The sequence below is a fragment of the Ischnura elegans genome, unplaced genomic scaffold (genome assembly GCF_921293095.1).
Source record: "Ischnura elegans unplaced genomic scaffold, ioIscEleg1.1, whole genome shotgun sequence".
NCBI classification, from domain to species: Eukaryota; Metazoa; Arthropoda; class Insecta; order Odonata; family Coenagrionidae; genus Ischnura; species Ischnura elegans.
In genome coordinates, this window is record NW_025791691.1 from 200,428 (window position 1) to 219,431 (window position 19,004).

The 19,004-nt window shown below is 37.9% G+C and overlaps 1 protein-coding gene across 1 annotated transcript; it reads right to left on the reverse strand.

The window, feature by feature from the left end:
- Positions 1-2,448: 2,448 nt before the first annotated feature.
- LOC124173507 (brachyurin-like) lies at positions 2,449-18,360 on the reverse strand. The gene is made up of 7 exons (XM_046552954.1): positions 18,253-18,360; positions 17,530-17,620; positions 11,413-11,569; positions 10,660-10,826; positions 9,815-9,904; positions 3,891-4,027; positions 2,449-2,687 (listed from the first exon to the last, which is right to left on the reverse strand). The coding sequence occupies exons 1-7, from the start codon at positions 18,301-18,303 to the stop codon at positions 2,526-2,528; spliced, it is 855 nt and encodes a 284-aa protein (XP_046408910.1). The 5' UTR covers positions 18,304-18,360; the 3' UTR covers positions 2,449-2,525.
- Positions 18,361-19,004: the final 644 nt, after the last annotated feature.

Genomic DNA, 19,004 nt, shown 5'->3' on the forward strand with positions numbered 1-19,004 from the left:
AATATTTATTTCCAGTAAATTTTGGGGTTCATAATTTTCACTGCGACTTGTTACCTTGAAGACTTCCTCACCTCGGATCACTATCATGTGGAATTGAATGCCATAGATAATGCAAATAGGTTAAATGATATAAGAAAGCAGTGGTCTTTTATAAAACGTATTTATTAAAAAATGAAGCAACATTTTAAGAAGAAACAAACTTTCAGTTGAAAATTTTTTTTTACACAATATCTGAAGGCTGCATACAATTCTGCTGCTATAGTCCGGCATTCTCACATAAATTACTGGCTGAAAAGATTTTAAGTTTTCGACATTGATGGAGTTTACTATAATGGTTTCAAGAACTTCATAAACATCAAAAATTTGTCGAAATCCAAGGTGTACAAAGCTTCGTAGACGAAACACTCAATCATTTTCGTTGGCAATTATTCTGTCCACTTTTCCAAATTCAGGAAGGCTGAAATCGTCGAAACCAACTGCAACACATTTTCCACTTCGGTAACGAGTGAACTTCCTCTTCACCCAAGGCACCTCAAGGCAAGCTGACACAAACTCACGGGGAATTTTCCTATAAGTTCACAGTGTCCATCAACACCTCACAATCTTCCACTAAGGTACTGGAATAAGTATATAAAAAATTTACATAATTAAACTTGCCTTTATGATTATTCGTTATACTCTTTTGCAATTAGTTACCAACGTTTTACATGAAAAGGAAGCTACTTCCTACTCATAACTTAAGCTATTTATACAGTACATAAATCAGCCGTAACTTCTTGACATGTAAACATCAAGAATAGCTAGATCAGGAGAAAAATTATTTTAAAAATTCTGTGGTATGTTACACCTTGCAATATGGATACTATTGTTATAGGTCTATATGTCATCGATTTGAGTTCTAAATTTCGTGATACACAGCTCTACATTGCAGTTCATACGCATTGTAACGTTTGATATTATGTTTATGTTTTGATTTCTATTATTTATTTGATGTTTATGTTTGGATTGTTGCCAATGAGTCGTTGAAAAGAGAGAGGGAATTGTTGAGAGGGAAGCATTTTAAATATGACCTGGAAGGAAGGAGAGGAGAAAAAGAAATTGTGATATGAAATGAATAAAGAGGTCTCTGGAAAAAGCTAGTGTCTGCTTTTACACTTTGATATTATATGCATTTAGGTTAGTGTCCTTCGCATAATTAGTGCATAAGTATCTGCATTTATACTTGTACAGTGGAACTCAGGTTATCCGGTGTGCATGAAATTGCAATCCAATCCAATTGAAATTGAAATCTAATGGAAAACTACTTGAAACTTTTCATCAATGGATTAAATGAGAATACAAACATTTCATTCAGTAAAAGTGATGTTGTAATACACATGTATTAAGTTAAAATGCATTCATCTATTTAGTAACGAAATGTATAGTTCATATGTAGTCATTAAAATTGACCGGAAGTATTTTCGGAAAAACGTATGGGCTGAAAAATACAATATCCAACCTAAGGATAATATCAACCCCCAAGATAAAATCTTGAATGGTGAAATAAAATAAGAGTTACGCATAATAACGAAACACAATAGGCAAGCTTACCGGTAAATTTTTCCTGGAGAAGGTCCAGGCCCAAAGCATCAAGAAAATCCTTAGCTTGGTCATCTTCTCGTATTAAAGTGCTCTAAGATATAAGAAAAGTATTAAAATTGGCATTGAATGGCAATATTTTCTCACTTGCAAGAGCAAACTTAAAAGCTATTTACTTACCACAAAGCACGCCAAACATGTTCACTTACGAGTTGTTTCTTATAAGAACTGTTTGGGAGACCGTCGCTATAGTGATGACTGACGCACAAGCGATAATAGTCGCCTTATCCATCGAGTTGGCTGTGGGATCCAACTATTGGATGAGGGATATGTTCGAGATTGGTGTGGGGACCAACACTTGGACACTACAACCAAGTTATGATTGTCCAATTTAATTAGATATACCACCTAATCGCTTTGGCTGCCGTGTCTGTTGCAGTGGATACTGCATCCAACTTTCACTTATCCAATTAAAACTGGATGTCTCATCCAATCCTTTTTTTGAGTGCACATTTGACGTCAAGATATGAATAATTTTTATTTTCTTGAACTCATAAATAAAGACTGATTAGGGTCACATTGATTGCTATGGAAGAAAATTCACCAGCACCGGAAATCGAACCATTTACCTTTTATTTTTGACATCTAGCATCGTATGCCTCGGTAAAGTTGCTCCACCAATGAGGGAACCTGGACAGCGAAGTGGTGTGCGCTGTGGCCAGAAAAGCCGAACTGGGGATCCGAGCCATGCTAAGCTTAGCCGAACTATGAAAGTCGGTCTTTGGATCGATTCTCGGTCAAGGGAAATTTTCTCTAGAGGTATTACATATGGAATCAAATGGTAGGTTTAAAAATACCAATTGCGAAAAGTCTGTGGAATATACAAAGCTTGTTTATTTCACTGAATCATACAGTTTCAACGTGTATAGCCTCAAACTTCATGTTATTCAGTTCACATGGCTTAGAATCCATTCTCTGTGGTAACTTACTCTCGTGTAACCATCTGGTCCAACGTCACATCCCTTCGCGTTCCCAAATGATAATAATCCAATCAAAAGATTGGGACCTTCTCTGTTGAAATCCTTATAAAGTGGTCCACCACCATCACCCTAAAGTAGAAAGGAAAAAAAATTCTATCTGAGAAGGAAAAATATTTCAAATGTACACAAAAAATAAAACAGATCCTTTTATTGTTTCATTACATGCCCTTAAAACGTAAATATTTAAAAATAATTGTCTCCTATATATCTGTGTAAATAAAAAAGCGAAGTAATGTTCTGGTTTGACAATTTTAAAATATCATCATCAATTGCCCTTCGCTGGCAGGTCCCAAACACCAAAGTGGTGTCCACCTCATTCTGTCTGAGACCTCCATTGTGGTTTCCCTATAGCTTCTTCATTACCTTAATGCGACTGCTATCTTCAGCCTTCTTCCTCCTCTTTTCTTTTCTCTTTCCACTTTTCCCTCGATTGCTGTATTTAAAATCCCCTTCCCTCTTAAAATATGCCAGATCCAATTGCTCTTTCTCTTCATTACAGTTTTTAATAATGTCCTTTCCTCTCCAACTCTCCCCAGCACCTTCTTATTCCTCACTTCAGGGACCCACTTCACTCTCTCTCATATTTTCCACACCAACATTTCAAAAGCGTTGTTCCTTTTCCTATCTCTTCTTCCCAAGGTCCGCGTTTAACATCCATATAACGCAACACTCAACTCGTAGCATTTCACTATTATCTTCCTCGTCCCTAAATTCATACTGCTACATAGTACCTTCTTCTATTCTTATTAAATGCTATCTTTACCATAGCTATTCTCGTCTTTATCTCTCTCACTCCTCCAGTCTTCAGTCGGCACGCTTCCTAAATATCTATCTTCCTTCTGACTTACTGTATCTTTTCCTCATTGATCACAGCATTCACGTTTCCGCCATCATTTACTCTCATAACTTTCGTGTCCACATCATTTTATTTCATTCCTTCCTCTGAATCGTATTATTCTTTGAAGTGCCCGTTTGTAGTCGGCAAGAATCCCCATGTCCTCGGACAACCTGATGAATTTTATCTCATGTCCTCCTATCACTATCCCTTTTTAACTTTTCATGGTTTTGATGACCATCTCCTCTATATATTAAATAGGGTGGGTGAAAGGCAGCAGCCCTGCATTACCCCCCTGCCCAGAAATATATTAAAATATATAAAAACAAAAAAATGGAAGGATCTCTCTAAGACTTTCCTACCTTGTAAGGTAGGCTTTACTGCAATTACATTTTTATTCCATTGCAAAATTTTGAAGGTAAAATTGATGTTCTTACATCGCATCCTCCTTGACCCGAATCACCGCGTGTGCAAATAATGCCGTCTGTAATACTGCTTCCGTAGACACTTCTGCAATCATCATTGGATATTACAGTCACAGGAGCATACTGCAGTACCTCAGATTCTGATCCACCTATAAAATATAATTTAATCACTTTACATTCAAACTGAATATCTTAATTCTATTTATTATCATTCGTTACCGATGCAGGAAATCAGGGTGCATTTAATATGAATTCGCTAAGCTTAAAGGCGGAGGACTACTTGGATGGTTGTAATGTCGCATTCTTTAGTATCTACTGATTAGCGTGGCTAACTGGCGGTAATGAACTGCTGCCGAAACTATTGTCGCTCAATATGTCCGTTACTCCGCTATGATATACATGTTCCCCTGAAAAATATATTTACTCCATTGTTGTAGATTTTTCCATGACAATTGAGCTTTAGAAACAATTTTTATGTTCGAAATTTAATGTATTCTTATTGCTGATAGCTCGCTCTAGTTCCTGAATAATTTACTCATCTAACGAAATTAACCTTACATTCGAAAAAGGTATAAAAAAATTATATTGTGTATTTTTTAATTAGTATTTCCAATTTACTCTCCTTCTAGCTCTATAAATTTTTTCACGCGTTTTTACAACAATTTTAAGCCGTCAAAAAGTAGAGCTTTTAGATAGCCTCAAAATAGGCAATAATTTGGGTAATGACCTCTTCTTTAGACATAAAACTTTGCCTGTAAGCTATTTATTCAGATTTTGAAATAGTAAAAAGTTATTGGAGATAAAATCTAGTAAATGCGCTGAATTTTTTAATGATTGAAACTTTAATTCCGTAATTTTGGCTATTGTAACTAAACAGATGAACAACCGTACATTGTCTTGCTGAAGAAAGAACGTTTTCTGCTCCAAATAAGGACGCTTTTCTTGATTTCTGTCATTAACCGGTCCAATAGCAATTTATAATACTCTTTTGTTATCGTTTTTTCCTTTACCCCGTAATCGATGTGGATTATTCTGCATGCATCACAAAATATCGTTACCATGACCCTAATGGCCCATTTCACCATTTTCGCCTGTTTCGGAGCACTTTCATCTTAAAAATTACATTTTTCACCGGTTATTTTGTCTTTGAAGTGTAGGGATGAGCCCATACTTCATCAAAAGTTGTGTATCGACGCGGAAAATCCTGAGGATTGCGGCTGAAAGGCGCCAAAACAGCCTCAGCGTTGACGACACGATTTCATTTATTCTACACTGTGACCAGTGGCGTAACTAGGAAAATTCTTTGGGGGAGATAAGAGGGCTTTATGGGGGATGAGAGGGCTTTAGGGGGGTGAGTGGGGTTAGTGGGGGTTACTACCCCCAGGAAACGGGGAGTTCGAGAAAATATTTGAAAAAAAATGCCTGAAAATGCATTTTACATTATTTTGGCACTTAAATTTTAACTTTAAGCAGGTGCAGATTTTATAAATCAAATCCAGACAAGATTTTGGAATATTTTTTTGATTTCTCTAAGGCTTTGGGGTGGGGGGAAATATCCCCTCTTTCCCCCCCCCCCACCCCATAGTTACGCCACTGACTGTGGCCAAATGTGGCAGCGATCTTGACGAGGTTTTTTTCACACCAAAATTATCGTGCAAAATTAAAGAAATTGCGCACTGCGATAAGCCTGTGGTCTTACATATTAACGCACTTCGTTTCGTCTATCACTGCCTTCGATTCGTTTTTCAGCCGCAAGACCTTATTTTAAAGGGCACAGCCGGATAAAGAGGGTGAAAAGTCCCCCCTCCGGGATTTTTCCCGTACTTGGGGTATGCAATTTAGGATCAAATTGGACAAACCTCCCCACATTTCCAACCTGCTAGAGGCCCACCAGGGCCGGCTAGATCGAAAATACGATTTTCACTCTTTTTTTAATATCTCGGTCAAAAAGGCATATTTTTTGATGTTGTTTGCGGCATTTGAAACCTTATTTAATGGAGCAGATTTCCAATTGTTTTCAAGAACTTTGAGCGGGACAAGATGATATTGCGTTGATTTGAAAATTTCTAACGCATGTTTTTATAAAATATGTTTGCGAGGGCCAAAAAGAAAAAACGTTTTATGGAGGTGTTTTTTAAAACCTTTCGGCTGACGTATTGAAAAAATAATTTTTAGGTGGTGGAACATCGCGAAAAAATGCGATTGAAAATATGCGATTTTGGCCATTTGCCTCTATGCTCTGGCCCTCCATAACACCCCTTTTGATATATTATAGTATTATACCGATTAAGGCGCCCTCCACAGGATCAGAATTGTATGTATACTGGTTCCGAAAATGGCTTCTCTGCCCTTGAAAACACCCGAGTATACTAAAAAGAATTTCCCGGCCTACAACCCCCTCCGTCACTCCTTTCAAACGTTAGAATTGGTTTGATTTTACCGTAATAAACGCCCCATGATAATTTATTGAACTTCCTCAATATCCTCCCTATCAGTAATAAATTTATTGAAATTACTTCACCTATGCTAAACCATTGGGATTTAATCATAAGTTAATTATAGCTGTTTGCTGAAATAAAAAAAATAATGGGTTTCAACTTTTTTCCAGTTGGCATACAAATAAAAAAAAATCTGGTGAACAGTATCTAGCCAAACAGATGAATTTTCGGTGAATTTTCACTATATATTTTTATATTGACTCCAGGATGTCAATGAAAATTGGTCTAGAAAGGTTGTTCGTCGCCCCCATCATCAAAGGTTATTTGTCATTGATGCTTGTTATTATAATGGCCGTCAAAACAATTCTAGTTAAAATCACGGCCGGTCTTTCGATTTTATCTTGGTACTGCCCCTTGGACAAATAATAAATTGCTGCTGCTATATGAGCGCAACACCGTATTCTTCTATTTCCATTACCACAATCACAGCAATATGTCAATATGCTGCCTCATACGATGCCATTTGCTGTAAGTATATTCTAAATAAAAATTACCTACCCGTCTTAATTTAGCCACGAATCACAATTGATTCAATTCTTAAGTCGTTAACTGAGCTCGCTTGCCTTTCAACTTCGGCATCAGCACACTGAACTCTAAATCATCTTCTAAATATGACACAACATCCCGAAAGCCTCTATCCAGAATCCAAAATGTCACACTTTTTCATGAAACTTTTCATTGGATATGCCGATTGCAAGATTGATTTTAGAGAATCGGCATCATTTTTGATTGGCCAAAAAAGGTCCGGGCATATGAACCATAATCCATCAAGGGTAAAAATAGGGAATGGTTACAAAGGGGAACTAGTACTGTTCATGTGTCCGGTTTGAAGCTTGAGCAGAAAAACTATCAGCCCTTGACTAACTGACCTAACATCCGAATTTCTCGTCGACGTTACTCAATTACTTGGTCCCAAGGCAAACCAGTAAAAGTTCGCGGACAATCAGTTGTCTGGAAAATTCAAGTCACAATGTTTCACCGTCAAACTGCGGTTAGATAAATATGCCACTTTGTCCACAAATAGACTAATTTTAGATACATGCAAGGAAATAATTATGCAATAGATACGGAAAGTGGTAATTTCATAGGTAAAAACCGCTTATCATGTAGATAATCCTTACACACCACATTTTTGAAAGGAATGATCAACCTTCTTTCACCTGCAATCTAGCTTCTACGGTAACAGGATGGAGGTAATTTGTAGCGGTATATCCACAAATGAGACAGCATTTGTGCGTAGATACAACGCGGGGAAAACTCAAATCGAGCTCATTTTCTTAATCTATATTCTGAAATTCCGGCGGTTTTTGGAGGCCCTGAAACCATTTTCGGCACCAGTACACATACAATTCTGTTCCTGTGGTGGGCACCTTAATCGGTAGAATACTATAATATATAAAAAGGGGTGTTATGGAGGGCAAGAGCATAGAGCCAAATGGCCAAAAGTGCATATTTTTAATCGCATTTTTTCGCGATGTTCCACCCCAACCGAAATTAACCCAAAGAGTTGCAACACAAACATAGATGTGCGATAAACTTAATGCAGCCTGCAGGGCTATTCAGTAACTCTTTACTTGGTCGCGAAGACGAAAGATTCCGTTTACGTGGTTACGCCGCGTAAACATTCGAAGACGCGTAATTTGCTATTCAGTAGGCTTCACGAAAACATTTTCGTGCCTTCCCCTCCGCGGTAGTGGGGAAGTCGAAGAAACCCGAAGTTTTCCTGCAATACGTCACTGCGAGCCAATCAGAGAAAATGGGCATGCAATTGTCCTCGACAAACAAAAATAGAGCGAGATTCAGCTGGTAAATGCAATGCTATTATGAATTATAACGTTGATTAATGAAAAGTATGTTGTACACTTTTAAATATAAGTGAGAGCTCAACGTGTATATTAATGTTGAAGGTGAGTGCGTTGGAAATATGTATGCGATTAACCACCTAAGATTACAGTGAGTAGTTGGGATAAAAACTTGTAAATGAGAGGAATTTGGCGTTATTATGCATTTGCTTATGCCAGATTTTAGGTATGCCTTTGCTTTGATGGACCCATTTTAATGATAATACAAGTATTTGAATTGAAGTAGTCAGTTTCGTCATATCGTTTATCGCAGAATTGGCCGGATAATTAGTTATAAGCAATGAAAATAGTAATGTAAAAAGTCCTCATGAGTGTGGTAAAATGTTTTGAAAATTATTATCAACCGCAAGCAGGGGCGGATCCAGGATTTTTTTCTGGGAGGGGCACAAGCAAGGCTTTATCCAGGATTTTGTTCTGGGAGGGGCACAAGGATACCTCGTAATACAAAACGAACGCAATGATAATGGGACCGTATTAAAAATCTTGCATATTTTTGAGGGTCTGGGGGGGGCACGTGCCCCCGTGCCCCCCCCCCTGGATCCGCCTATGACCGCAAGCGATGTCCTAAAAATAGTTTGCTTAATTATTGGAAGACTGTAGATAAGAAAGGATAACTTTACGGGATAAGAGCTGGTAACAGGGTGCTAAGAAGACGGAAAATAAGGTGAAGAACTAAACCCCTCAAAATAGATAAAAATAAGAATCTATTTACAACGGACTGCCTATCGTTACGTTGTAACCCTGACTTCAATTTTCACAATTTGTGTCCTGGCATTAACATTTAAGAGTTATGGTACTGACGAAATGCGTCTCAACATTTGTCGCTAACGTATATAAGTACACTTAACTTTTTAGAATAGAAGTGACATTAAGTTCATATTTTTATTGAATAAATTCAAATTCTTCATTTTGTAGTGGTTTCAATGTAAGAGATACCTTGGGAATTTTTAAATTATGTACAAAGTCAAGTGAAGGAGTATATACCTCATAATTTTGGATTCTTAAAAATCAATCACGCTATAATATTATATAGGTAGCAAATTTGCAGCAACTAAAGTCATCAGCACACCTAAAAATATCACTTTCTTACTACCGTTCCTAAGAAAAAGGAAGCACAGCCTGAATGGGTTGACTGAGCCTAACTGAGTTTTCGTTGACAACTCTCGTCGCGTAAACTGAAGCACGAAACTTACGTGGCGGAATGTTCGAAATGGCTTACAGAATAGCAACAATGTAATTTTCGCGATCCCGTCACGAAATCTTTCGTCTTCGCGACCGCGTAAACAGTTACTGAATAGCCCTGCTGGTTTTGATTTCCTTTTCAGAGTTAACTCTTTCACGAACGAGTGTTTGATCATCGCACGAAATCCTCTTTTATCTATTTTTAAAAACAAATTAAAGTTGTTCACTGCAATCGGGAAGAGCAATGAAAGTATGGATACGGTTGACACTTTAACAATTGACTTGTCACGTATGCTGCTTTCTGGTTGACAATATTTTTTTACACTAAGAGAGCAATTTCTCTGAGATTCTAAGGACTATTGAACGACCCTCGTAGAACGAGGAATAGACTTACCCGCATAAGAAGAACCCCATCCACTAAGCCACGCTGGTTCGTTGACGTATGTATCGTCATTTGTTGGAAGCAGAGCCGGAGAAATGTAGTCTGGAAAGAGATGAAAATTTTTTGAATGGTAAAGTTCCTTTCATCAACTAACGGTTGAAAACTATCTTGCGACAACGTTCCATACCACGGGATTTAGCATATGACGAATGATACGACGAATAATAATCGTGAACTAGTTTCGATGCATTCATACATATAACAGTAAAGTTTGAGTCAATATTAAAGTGGACATATACTACATCCTTTGCATATTTCGTATTACGTCGTGGTTTTCCTTAAAATCTCGCCTCAAATTGTTGATTTCATATGTAATTATTATTTAAATGGCTCACAATTACACAATTGTTGTCTTTAAACTTAAGATACCTTTATAGTAGATAATTGCATAGAGTAGGTGTTAATTTGTATAGTTAAGAAAAAGCGCGTATTTTGGAAATCACACATATATAAGAATTACTCAGTTTTCGGAGTTATCTTCTTCTTATACATACCATTAAAGCGGAGTTTCTCTGACAGCTTCAGAAAGGCAATATCATTGGATAGTTCTCTGAATCATATCCTCCGTGGATAATGAGATAATATACTCAAATAAATTGCTGTGATGAAAAATTCCCCTGGATCGGGAATCGAACCACTGACCTTTGTCTTTCCGGGCTACGCTGTCCAGGTTCCTGAACTAGTTAGTCCGATGACCCTCGGTACAATTGCAATGGGATCTCAGGAACCTGGTTTGCGTAAATAAATCTCTCAGCTTTCGTAGTTATTAACTTTATAAAGTTACTACTTATACATACCATTAAAATGGAGTTGCTGTGACAGCTTCAGCAAGGCAATATCATTGGCTACTGCGTTTGGATCGAATCCATCGTGAATAATGGCCTCTACAGATTGTACAACAACTCGCGAGCTCTCATCCCCGCGAAGCTTTACAACGCCCGCGTAGATGGTGAACAGCTTCCCCCTGAAAAATTCACAAGTGAAATAAAATTTTCAAATGAAATCGCTGCCATGAATTCCAAATTTACAGAAAGCAATATCCTCATTGAATGCAGTAAAAAATCGAATTTACACGATAATTTTGTGCTACTCTGAAACTCGTATTTGGTTTGATACAATCTGTTTATAAGTTTTTTCTTATCTCGTATATACCCTGCCTTGGAATTGTTATCTGTGAGCGTACACGTCAAAGTAAAAAATACCATTTAAGTGGAACTCCTCTGACAGCTTCAGTAAGGCAATGTGATTGGTTAAATGGTCAGGATTGTTTTTTATATGGCCTAGTGGTCTTTCTTCATTTTTTGAGTGCCACAGTTTCATCTAAATTTGCGATTATCTCACTTACCTACGAAAACTGGGGCTATCGTCAAACTTTAAGTCATTCGTATGTATTCTATATAATACTGTAAGATATATGAGGAGTTATAGCAACGCTGCATGGTAAATTATCTCCAAGGTTAGAATTGCCTCTACGGCAAAATCGATGCTACTACGGGAATCAACCCTTTTCAAGTAATTTCTTCTTGACATTTTCACAAAATTCGACTCACCCTACTGCACATTGAGCCGCTGTTACCACATATGAAGGATGAATGATTACGCCTCCACAGAATACTGACGTATCAGAGTCCACAGAAACCTGGAATGGAATTTGCCCCAATGTAGCTGTAAAACCACCAGCAATCTTTGGCTGGGCTTTTTCGTGCCCTGAAATATGATAATACACATATTAGAATGCTGATAGCAAAGGCACAATTTTTAATCAGTGTGTATGAATATATACTCATAGTTATACTATTGGTTAGTAAACCACGTTGATTTTGGACATTTGGATTTTTTTGATTTTGTAAGTGCTAAAATGTTCTACCGTGTAAATTAACTGGATAAATAAGTTTCAGGCAGGGGAAAAAGTAAACAATAATGGAAAATGAATTGCGTACCCTGTTTTTTCATTTTTATTCTAAGAGCTAATTATGATACCCGGCTAAAAGTAGCCAATCCGTATCAATATTACACGCGTGTTTTCCTTCCCAAAACTATAAATAGCATCTTTCCTGGATATTTTCAAAAAAAAAAAAAAATTAAAATACAACGATTTTCCCCAAAATGCCGTTATTACAATAACAACAGCAGTCTCGCGTTGAGCGATACTTGGGGGCCAATGCTGAAAACTATGAAGTCATCGGAGGCCGAAAATCGGCGCCATCCAATAGGAAGACCCTTACACAAGGATAAAATAATAAATAAAATGGACACTCTCAACCGGCAGGAAACCCGAAAAATGTCGAGAGAAATCCCGAGAAATCTATTTCACCTAAATTATTTATCTAAATTGATGGCCTTCTGAATGAACTCTCTCCTTAGACGAAACCAGCCCCAAACTTCCTAGCTGTTGTCTTGCCTATCACTTGCACTTATCAAAATATGTAGGAAGCGATGAGTGAAATTTTAAGAACAAGGCTGTCAGGAAACAATAAAACTCTACTAGTTCCATTATAATTTATTCACAATCGACGGGTTTCACCTTCTGGCCAGAAGTTGATACGCTGTATAGAAACCGGTCATTAAGGAGTTCCATCAAGTAACGCCTCAAAACATTGCATTTATTAGATCAAGGAATCAAGATGAATGGAGAATAAATAGCCATGCTATGATTCGCAGACATTGGACTATGTACAGTACTCCATGAATAAAACTGAATAAGTGTTTCAGGAATACAATGCGAAAAAGAACAAAGCACTGAGAGAACAGGTTTGGATGTTACACCCTAAACCCTTTTTGGCGGGGAGGTTTGTATGCGCCATCAAGAATGATACGATGTGAGAACTAAAATATTGGATGTGAGAACCAAAGGCAAAGATTGTCCAACCGAACACGTCTTGCCAATGTCCTTTGGATGGGAGACGCAAAGTTATAGTTGGTGCAATTTGCCAGTTTTGGTATGAAATCTTAATCTTTCCCAGTAGCCTTCCGCGGAGATTATGGTGATATTTAGTGATTTTTCCGGGTATTATTCCGCGTTTATCCATTTTGTAGGACAATATTTCGCCAACGTTCCAGTTTGGCTTCCTCAGGTCCACTGAAGTGTCGACGCTCACGCATTAAGTGATGCGCCGCAGGCGCGTTCCCGCTGTCCCGGCGAAACCAGTTCACCCTAACCAGCCAGATAATATTTGTACGATTTTTTTGCGCATTTGTTTATTTTGTGGGTGTATTGTTTTGTTTCAAATATTCATATTAATTTTAGGATAATATATATATTTTTTTAAATTCGTTAAATTGACAATATGTTTGATTACGTTTGGAATAAAGCTTACATTGGAGTATTAATATATTTACAATTTGGCAATAGTATTAATGATACATTATATTTATTATTTTAATATTTATTTTCCATTATTCGTTTCTTTGAATAATATGTATTTTTTGATTGATTACATGTTTTTTTTATTCTTTTGATGTACATATTTCTTTTTTTGTTGATATAATTTTTTTGTTATTGTTATTATTTTTTTCCATTCTTTTTAAGTATTTTATTATTTTTTAAATCATTTTTGTATGCTTTATTTTCATTTTTTATCATTTCTTTTTTGATCGTTTTTTCATTTGTTTTTTTAAACATTTTTTTACGTTAATTTTTATTTGAACACTTTGTACTAGGAAATAGACAATTGTAATACCTTCTTACATTGAGACATTTATAATACCTTTTAACGATAGTGACTATATCTACAAGAAAGGAAGACATAGGATATACTCATAGCCGAGTTATTTGTTGAGGCAGTTTGTATGTGGTGGGGATTGCTGGATCATAATCCCATATGTCTGTGAGTGATGTGTTTTGGGTTACCCCGAGCCTGGACTTGAAATTGTTTGCTAGTTTAGAAATAAACTGATTTACGTTGGGAAGCTTGCGTGTTGTCAGCACGTCTGCTATTTGGACAAATCTGGTTAGGTTAAGGGGTAGGCGTAGGGATTTGCTTTTGGAATATTTCCAATTTACGTCTTATAGTTTGCGATAGTGCAAATATCTCGCAGCCGTATAGAAGGGTGGGTCTAATGGTGGATGTGTACAGTTTGACTCTGCTGTTGTGGGAGAAAGGTGAGGTTTTGGAGCATAGTGCGGCAATTGCCTGTCTAACTCCTACAGCCTTGCCGGTACAGTAGCGTAAGTGAGGTTTGTAGGACAGCTTTTCGTCTAGCAGAGCTCCTAGGAATTTGTGGGTGGGCGCTCTTGGTATTCGAGTTTTGTTTATGAAGGGTGATGTCTGTGGTGTAAATTTGCGTCTTTGTGAAAAGTTTATATGTGTACTTTTGGTGGCGTTGATTTTTATTTTCCATGTATTTGTCCATTTGTTGATGAGTCTTTAAGTGAGTGTTGAGTTTGTTTATGTTGGTGTCTCCCCGCCGTGACGTCGCTGCTATAGCGGTGTCATCAGCGTACATGTGTAGTGAAGTGTTTGATGTGTGTGGCATGTCGTTTACGTATAGTGTGTATAGCAGCGGACTAAGTATCGATCCTTGCGGAACACCTGCCTCCATTGGCCTTAGGGATGAATGAGGTTTGGTTTCGGCGACTAAGAATTGCCTTTTGAGAAGGTATTAATGAATATAATGTCAGGAAGGGGGAATTTTAGTTGATTGAGTTTGAATAGAAGGCCTTTATGTAGAAAGTTATTCATTATATACACCCCGTTTGCCGCCTTTTTTGTGGAGGTATGCCCTGATTGGTCAGGATCTTTGAAGACCCTTTTCCACGTGCTGGCGAGATTGTAGCCACCTTCACGGTTTAAGTTCTTTGTTGTTTTGGCTATTTCAACTGCCTCCCTGATTATTCTCGGGTAGTAGCGGCCTTCTTTGTTCAATAGAGTCGCGTTGTCAAAGTCAATATTGTGTGTCGGTCCACTCCATTGGTGTTCCGCCACCGCTGACTGGGTGAAATTTCTATTTTTTACGGCCCTTCTGTGCTCTTGGACTCGGCATTTCAGTGCTCGTGATGTTTGGCCGATGTAGGAATCACCGCAGCTGCATTTAATCTGGTATACTCCTCCACAATGTCTTTAGGGTGGTGTTCTTTCGTGTTGACGAGGATATTCGACATCTTGGTGACGCATTTGAATCTGGTCATGATGTTGTGTTACTGGAGGGCTCTCGCGATCTTTTCCGTGGTACCGGCGACGTAAGGTAGGATAGCGTGAGCTCTCGACTTTTCTGTAGTAGGGCTCTCTTCATTAATCCTTTTCGGGGGCCATCAGCGACTGCTTACGTTCCATTTCGTGGAAAATCTTCAAGATATTTTCTCATCGGAAGCTGTTCATCTGGAAAGTTTCCATTAAATGTCGCTTTTCTTTTTCGATGGAGGCAGCGTCTAAGAGGGAGCATGCTCGGTGGAACAATGTTTTAATTACTCCGAATTTCTGTTGTGGGTGGTGATGGGAGTCTGCATGGAGATATCGGTCCGTGCGGGTCTTTTTACGAAAAACGGAGTGCCCCCAAGTCCCATCTCCTTTCTTCTCGACCAGTACGTCTAGAAAAGGTAGGCGGTTGTCCGTTTCCGTCTCCATGGTAAATGTTATGGCAGCATTTTGTGCTTTCAGGTGGTGCAAGAACTTCTGAAGTTCATCTTTTCCGTGGGGCCATATCACAAATGTGTCATCTACGTACCTCACACAGAGTTTTAGCTTTTTGTTGAAGGACTGCAAGGCTTTCCGTTCAAAATCTTCCATGAAAAGATTGGCGATTACCGGGGAGAGTGGGGACCCTATTGCAGCACCATTTATTTGCCTGTAAAATCTTCCGTTCCACGTGAAGTAGGAGTTTCTCAGGAAAAATTCCACCATCTTTGGGATGTCTTCTGGCAGGCCGTCACTTGTGAATGTCTTGATTATCTCCACGGCTTCACCAATTGGGATGTTTGTGAAGAGAGATACTACATCGAAACTTACTAAAATATCATCCTTGCTTATTTTGGCCTTTTTTATAATCTCAATGAAGTGAGCGGATTTCTTCACATGCGTAGACGTCTGACCGGAGAACGGTAAGAGTTGATGGGCCAAATATTAGGCGAGTTTATGAGATGGAGTGTCTATTGCACTCACTATGGGTCGTAGAGGGACACCTTGTAACATTTGAAGTTTTTATCGTGGATATCACGAGAGCACGTGCCGCATCACGCTTAAAGGTTTGAAATTTTGGTATTTTTGGGTGTTTTCCGGACATAAATGAAGATGATGTCATTCTCGGATTATTATATCCCTTTTTTGTCTTCTACAACGACTTGTTAGACCACTCCAGAGTATCACCTCAAATTTCTTTCATTTCGGTCCTTTGGTTCCCGAGATATCGCACCGAGAGTGAACGCGCGCCACCCCAGTCAGACAATTTGGGTGGCTTGCGGGTTGCATATCTCGATATTTGTTGATTATTCTCACCCGTCGTTAAAGCATAAAATTCTCTAGATAAACGTTAGACTTCGGCAATATAGCCTTGAATGCTATATTTATCTCTATTTATAGCCAAAATGGAATTAATAGCAGTGATTTGTTCTTCAAATCTAAATTTTGATTATTGAAAATGATACTGCTGAAAGAGGAGTTAAATTGATAAAGGAGTTTTATAAAATTCTTACGGTGGGCAGCAGTTACGTGGGAAACGAAAAGGAAGTAAAAGTTCATGGAAAAGTCCTCAGAGGAATACCTTGGGACAAGTATCTATAGGACCAGTGGCGCAGCGAGGGGGGATTTTGGGGGATAACCCCCTCCCCCACCCCAGAGCTAAGAAAATTTTTAAGTTTAATACATTTCACTTAATTGGATTAATATTACTTATAGAAAAGTGTAAATATCAATAAAAAAATATCCCTCAGAAGGCCGTAAAACTTACCATTTTTAACCATTTATCTGAAAAATTTTCTAGAGGAGGGTCTCAGCACCACCCGCTTACCCTGGCGAGTATTCCACACCCTCAGACACCCCAGTGTTTTGCGCCTGAAATCCCCCTAGCCTTAATTCCTAGCTGCGCCCCTGTATAGGACAGATATCTACCGATTCGATCGATATATTTTTCTTCCTTATAGGAAAATCTACTAGAATTGGTAGAATATATAGCGTATTGCTTGGTTTCGCTAATAGTAGGGCCCGCCCGCCTTTGTGACGGTGCGGGACTCCTCGTCCCCGCCCTTCCTCCCCCGTCCTTTCCCTGGAGGTATCGTCGGGCTCTCATCGCGGCGATGCCTCCAATCCTTTTTTCCTTTCTGTCCTCCCCCCTTCTGGGCGCAGAGGTGAAAAGCTCGCGCTTATAGACCCTGCCCTAGGAGTGTAACCCGCGAGCCCGCCCCAAGGGTTTCGTTCCACTTGTATAGGACAGATCAAGAAGGATACGATTACCTTAGGGAGGTAAGATAACTAACTTGATATAGTAAGGAATGGAGGTTTGCTCTTAACCAATGTTTGGTTTGCAATACCATTTATGAATACAGCCTTGCTTCCTGAAAATTCGTGCTGCATGTCACCTAATAAATAAATAAATACCTTTTAAAGCTATTTTCCTCTAAGTTCAATACTGAAGGTTTTACGATTATCAGAATTCAAACGCACATTTCACCACGATTGGTGCAAGGTTTGAGGTATTATGGGGGATGAAATATAAAATTATAAAGTAGGCTTTACCATGCTCCAGTCCCCTCAACCGGATGTTTTTCTTTGCGTATACCGCTTGCGATTGTCTGTCGATAGAACGAAGTCGTTGAACGTCAAATGCCTGTGAAGAGAATATCAAATCCCTTTTTAGACGCTTATAAATGTGGCATCGAAGTCTTTGGAGTTGAATATAATGTATGCATCGAGGCAGGATTTGGTGAAAATTCTTATAATTGTTATTACACGACATAGACAAAATTATCCTCTGCATTTATTAAACGATTTACAAATTTAGTTGCATTATTCAAGTATTGACTATGCTATGTTAGAAAACAAAAAGCGTCGTTAGTAAAATAAATTGATTGGAAAAGAATGTTAGTATTTCATATAAAAAACGTTTATGATAGATTTTTCTATTATATATTCAAGTCTTCTGCTCTGTGCATATTTGTATCCATTTGTTGGTCCAACAAGGACAAAGGAAAACTTGTGTCCATTTGCAGATGATTTACATTGACTATTTGCTGGCCTAGATTGAAAGTTAACTCGATCAACCAGTAATTGGCGAAAATGGATGGAAGAATTATCGTTGCTAGCAAATTCTAGGCAGCAAATCTATTTTCCTTTGCAGTATCAGGTAAGGGTTTAGCTGGGATTCAAAAACATAATAAAGATCGTCTGGTTCTGCAAATAATATTTTGACATAAAATTCAATGAACACTATTATAAGAAGAAGGAAAATGTGGTAAATACCTGTACATGGGCACAGATGATCAAGACAACAGCTACTAACAAGGTTTTCATGTCTGAAGTAGAACTATCACTGTGAGTTCACCAAATACGAATAAGGAATGAGGAGTAAGACAAATTATTTACATATATATATATATATATATACGAAAATTTACCCAGATAATTATCTACGGAAATTGCAAAACTTCGAACGGTATCTTAAAACTCAGTAATCACGCGATCGAAGATTACATTTTGGTGGAGGTATTTCACGAATTAATTCTCATTAAGTACTCTGTTTATCTGCTTTTCATGGGTCCCATTGTAATTGAGATATAAATAATTAATCAAATCGATCTTAATCATGATAATTAGATTAATCCAGTGTCACATTTGGTAAAAAATATGGTCGTACCCGCAAAGACTATAGATAGCCGCGTGAATTTGTTTTTTTTTTTTTAGCATTGATAAATTCAGTTTTTCTTGAGTGCTTCATATAAGCAAATTTTAAGTATAAAAATTGCGAAACGCCGAATTGTATCTTGAAACTCTGTTATCAGGAATTCGAAGACTATATTTTGCTAATTATATATTTCGGGGATTACTTCCCTGGAATTAATATGTCTATCTGATGTCAGCGGTTGCCATGTCATTGTATTTGAGATTATAGCTGATCAATCGGTTTCCTTTGAGATAACGATATTAATCCAATACATCATTTGGTAAAAGTATGAATGCACTCGAAATTATTTAAGAGATTTTACTTGTTATGA

Bases quoted from the DNA above. Each gene is read 5' to 3' on its own strand.
- LOC124173507 (XM_046552954.1), bottom strand. From the start codon at position 18,303: ATGAAAACCTTGTTAGTAGCTGTTGTCTTGATCATCTGTGCCCATGTA. The intron at 10,827-11,412 runs GTGAGTCGAATT...TGAATTTTTCAG, and splicing joins GCGGCTCAATGTGCAGTAGG to GGGGAAGCTGTTCACCATCT. The intron at 9,905-10,659 runs GTATGTATAAGT...ATCTCTTTCCAG, and splicing joins ACAGCAACTCCATTTTAATG to ACTACATTTCTCCGGCTCTG.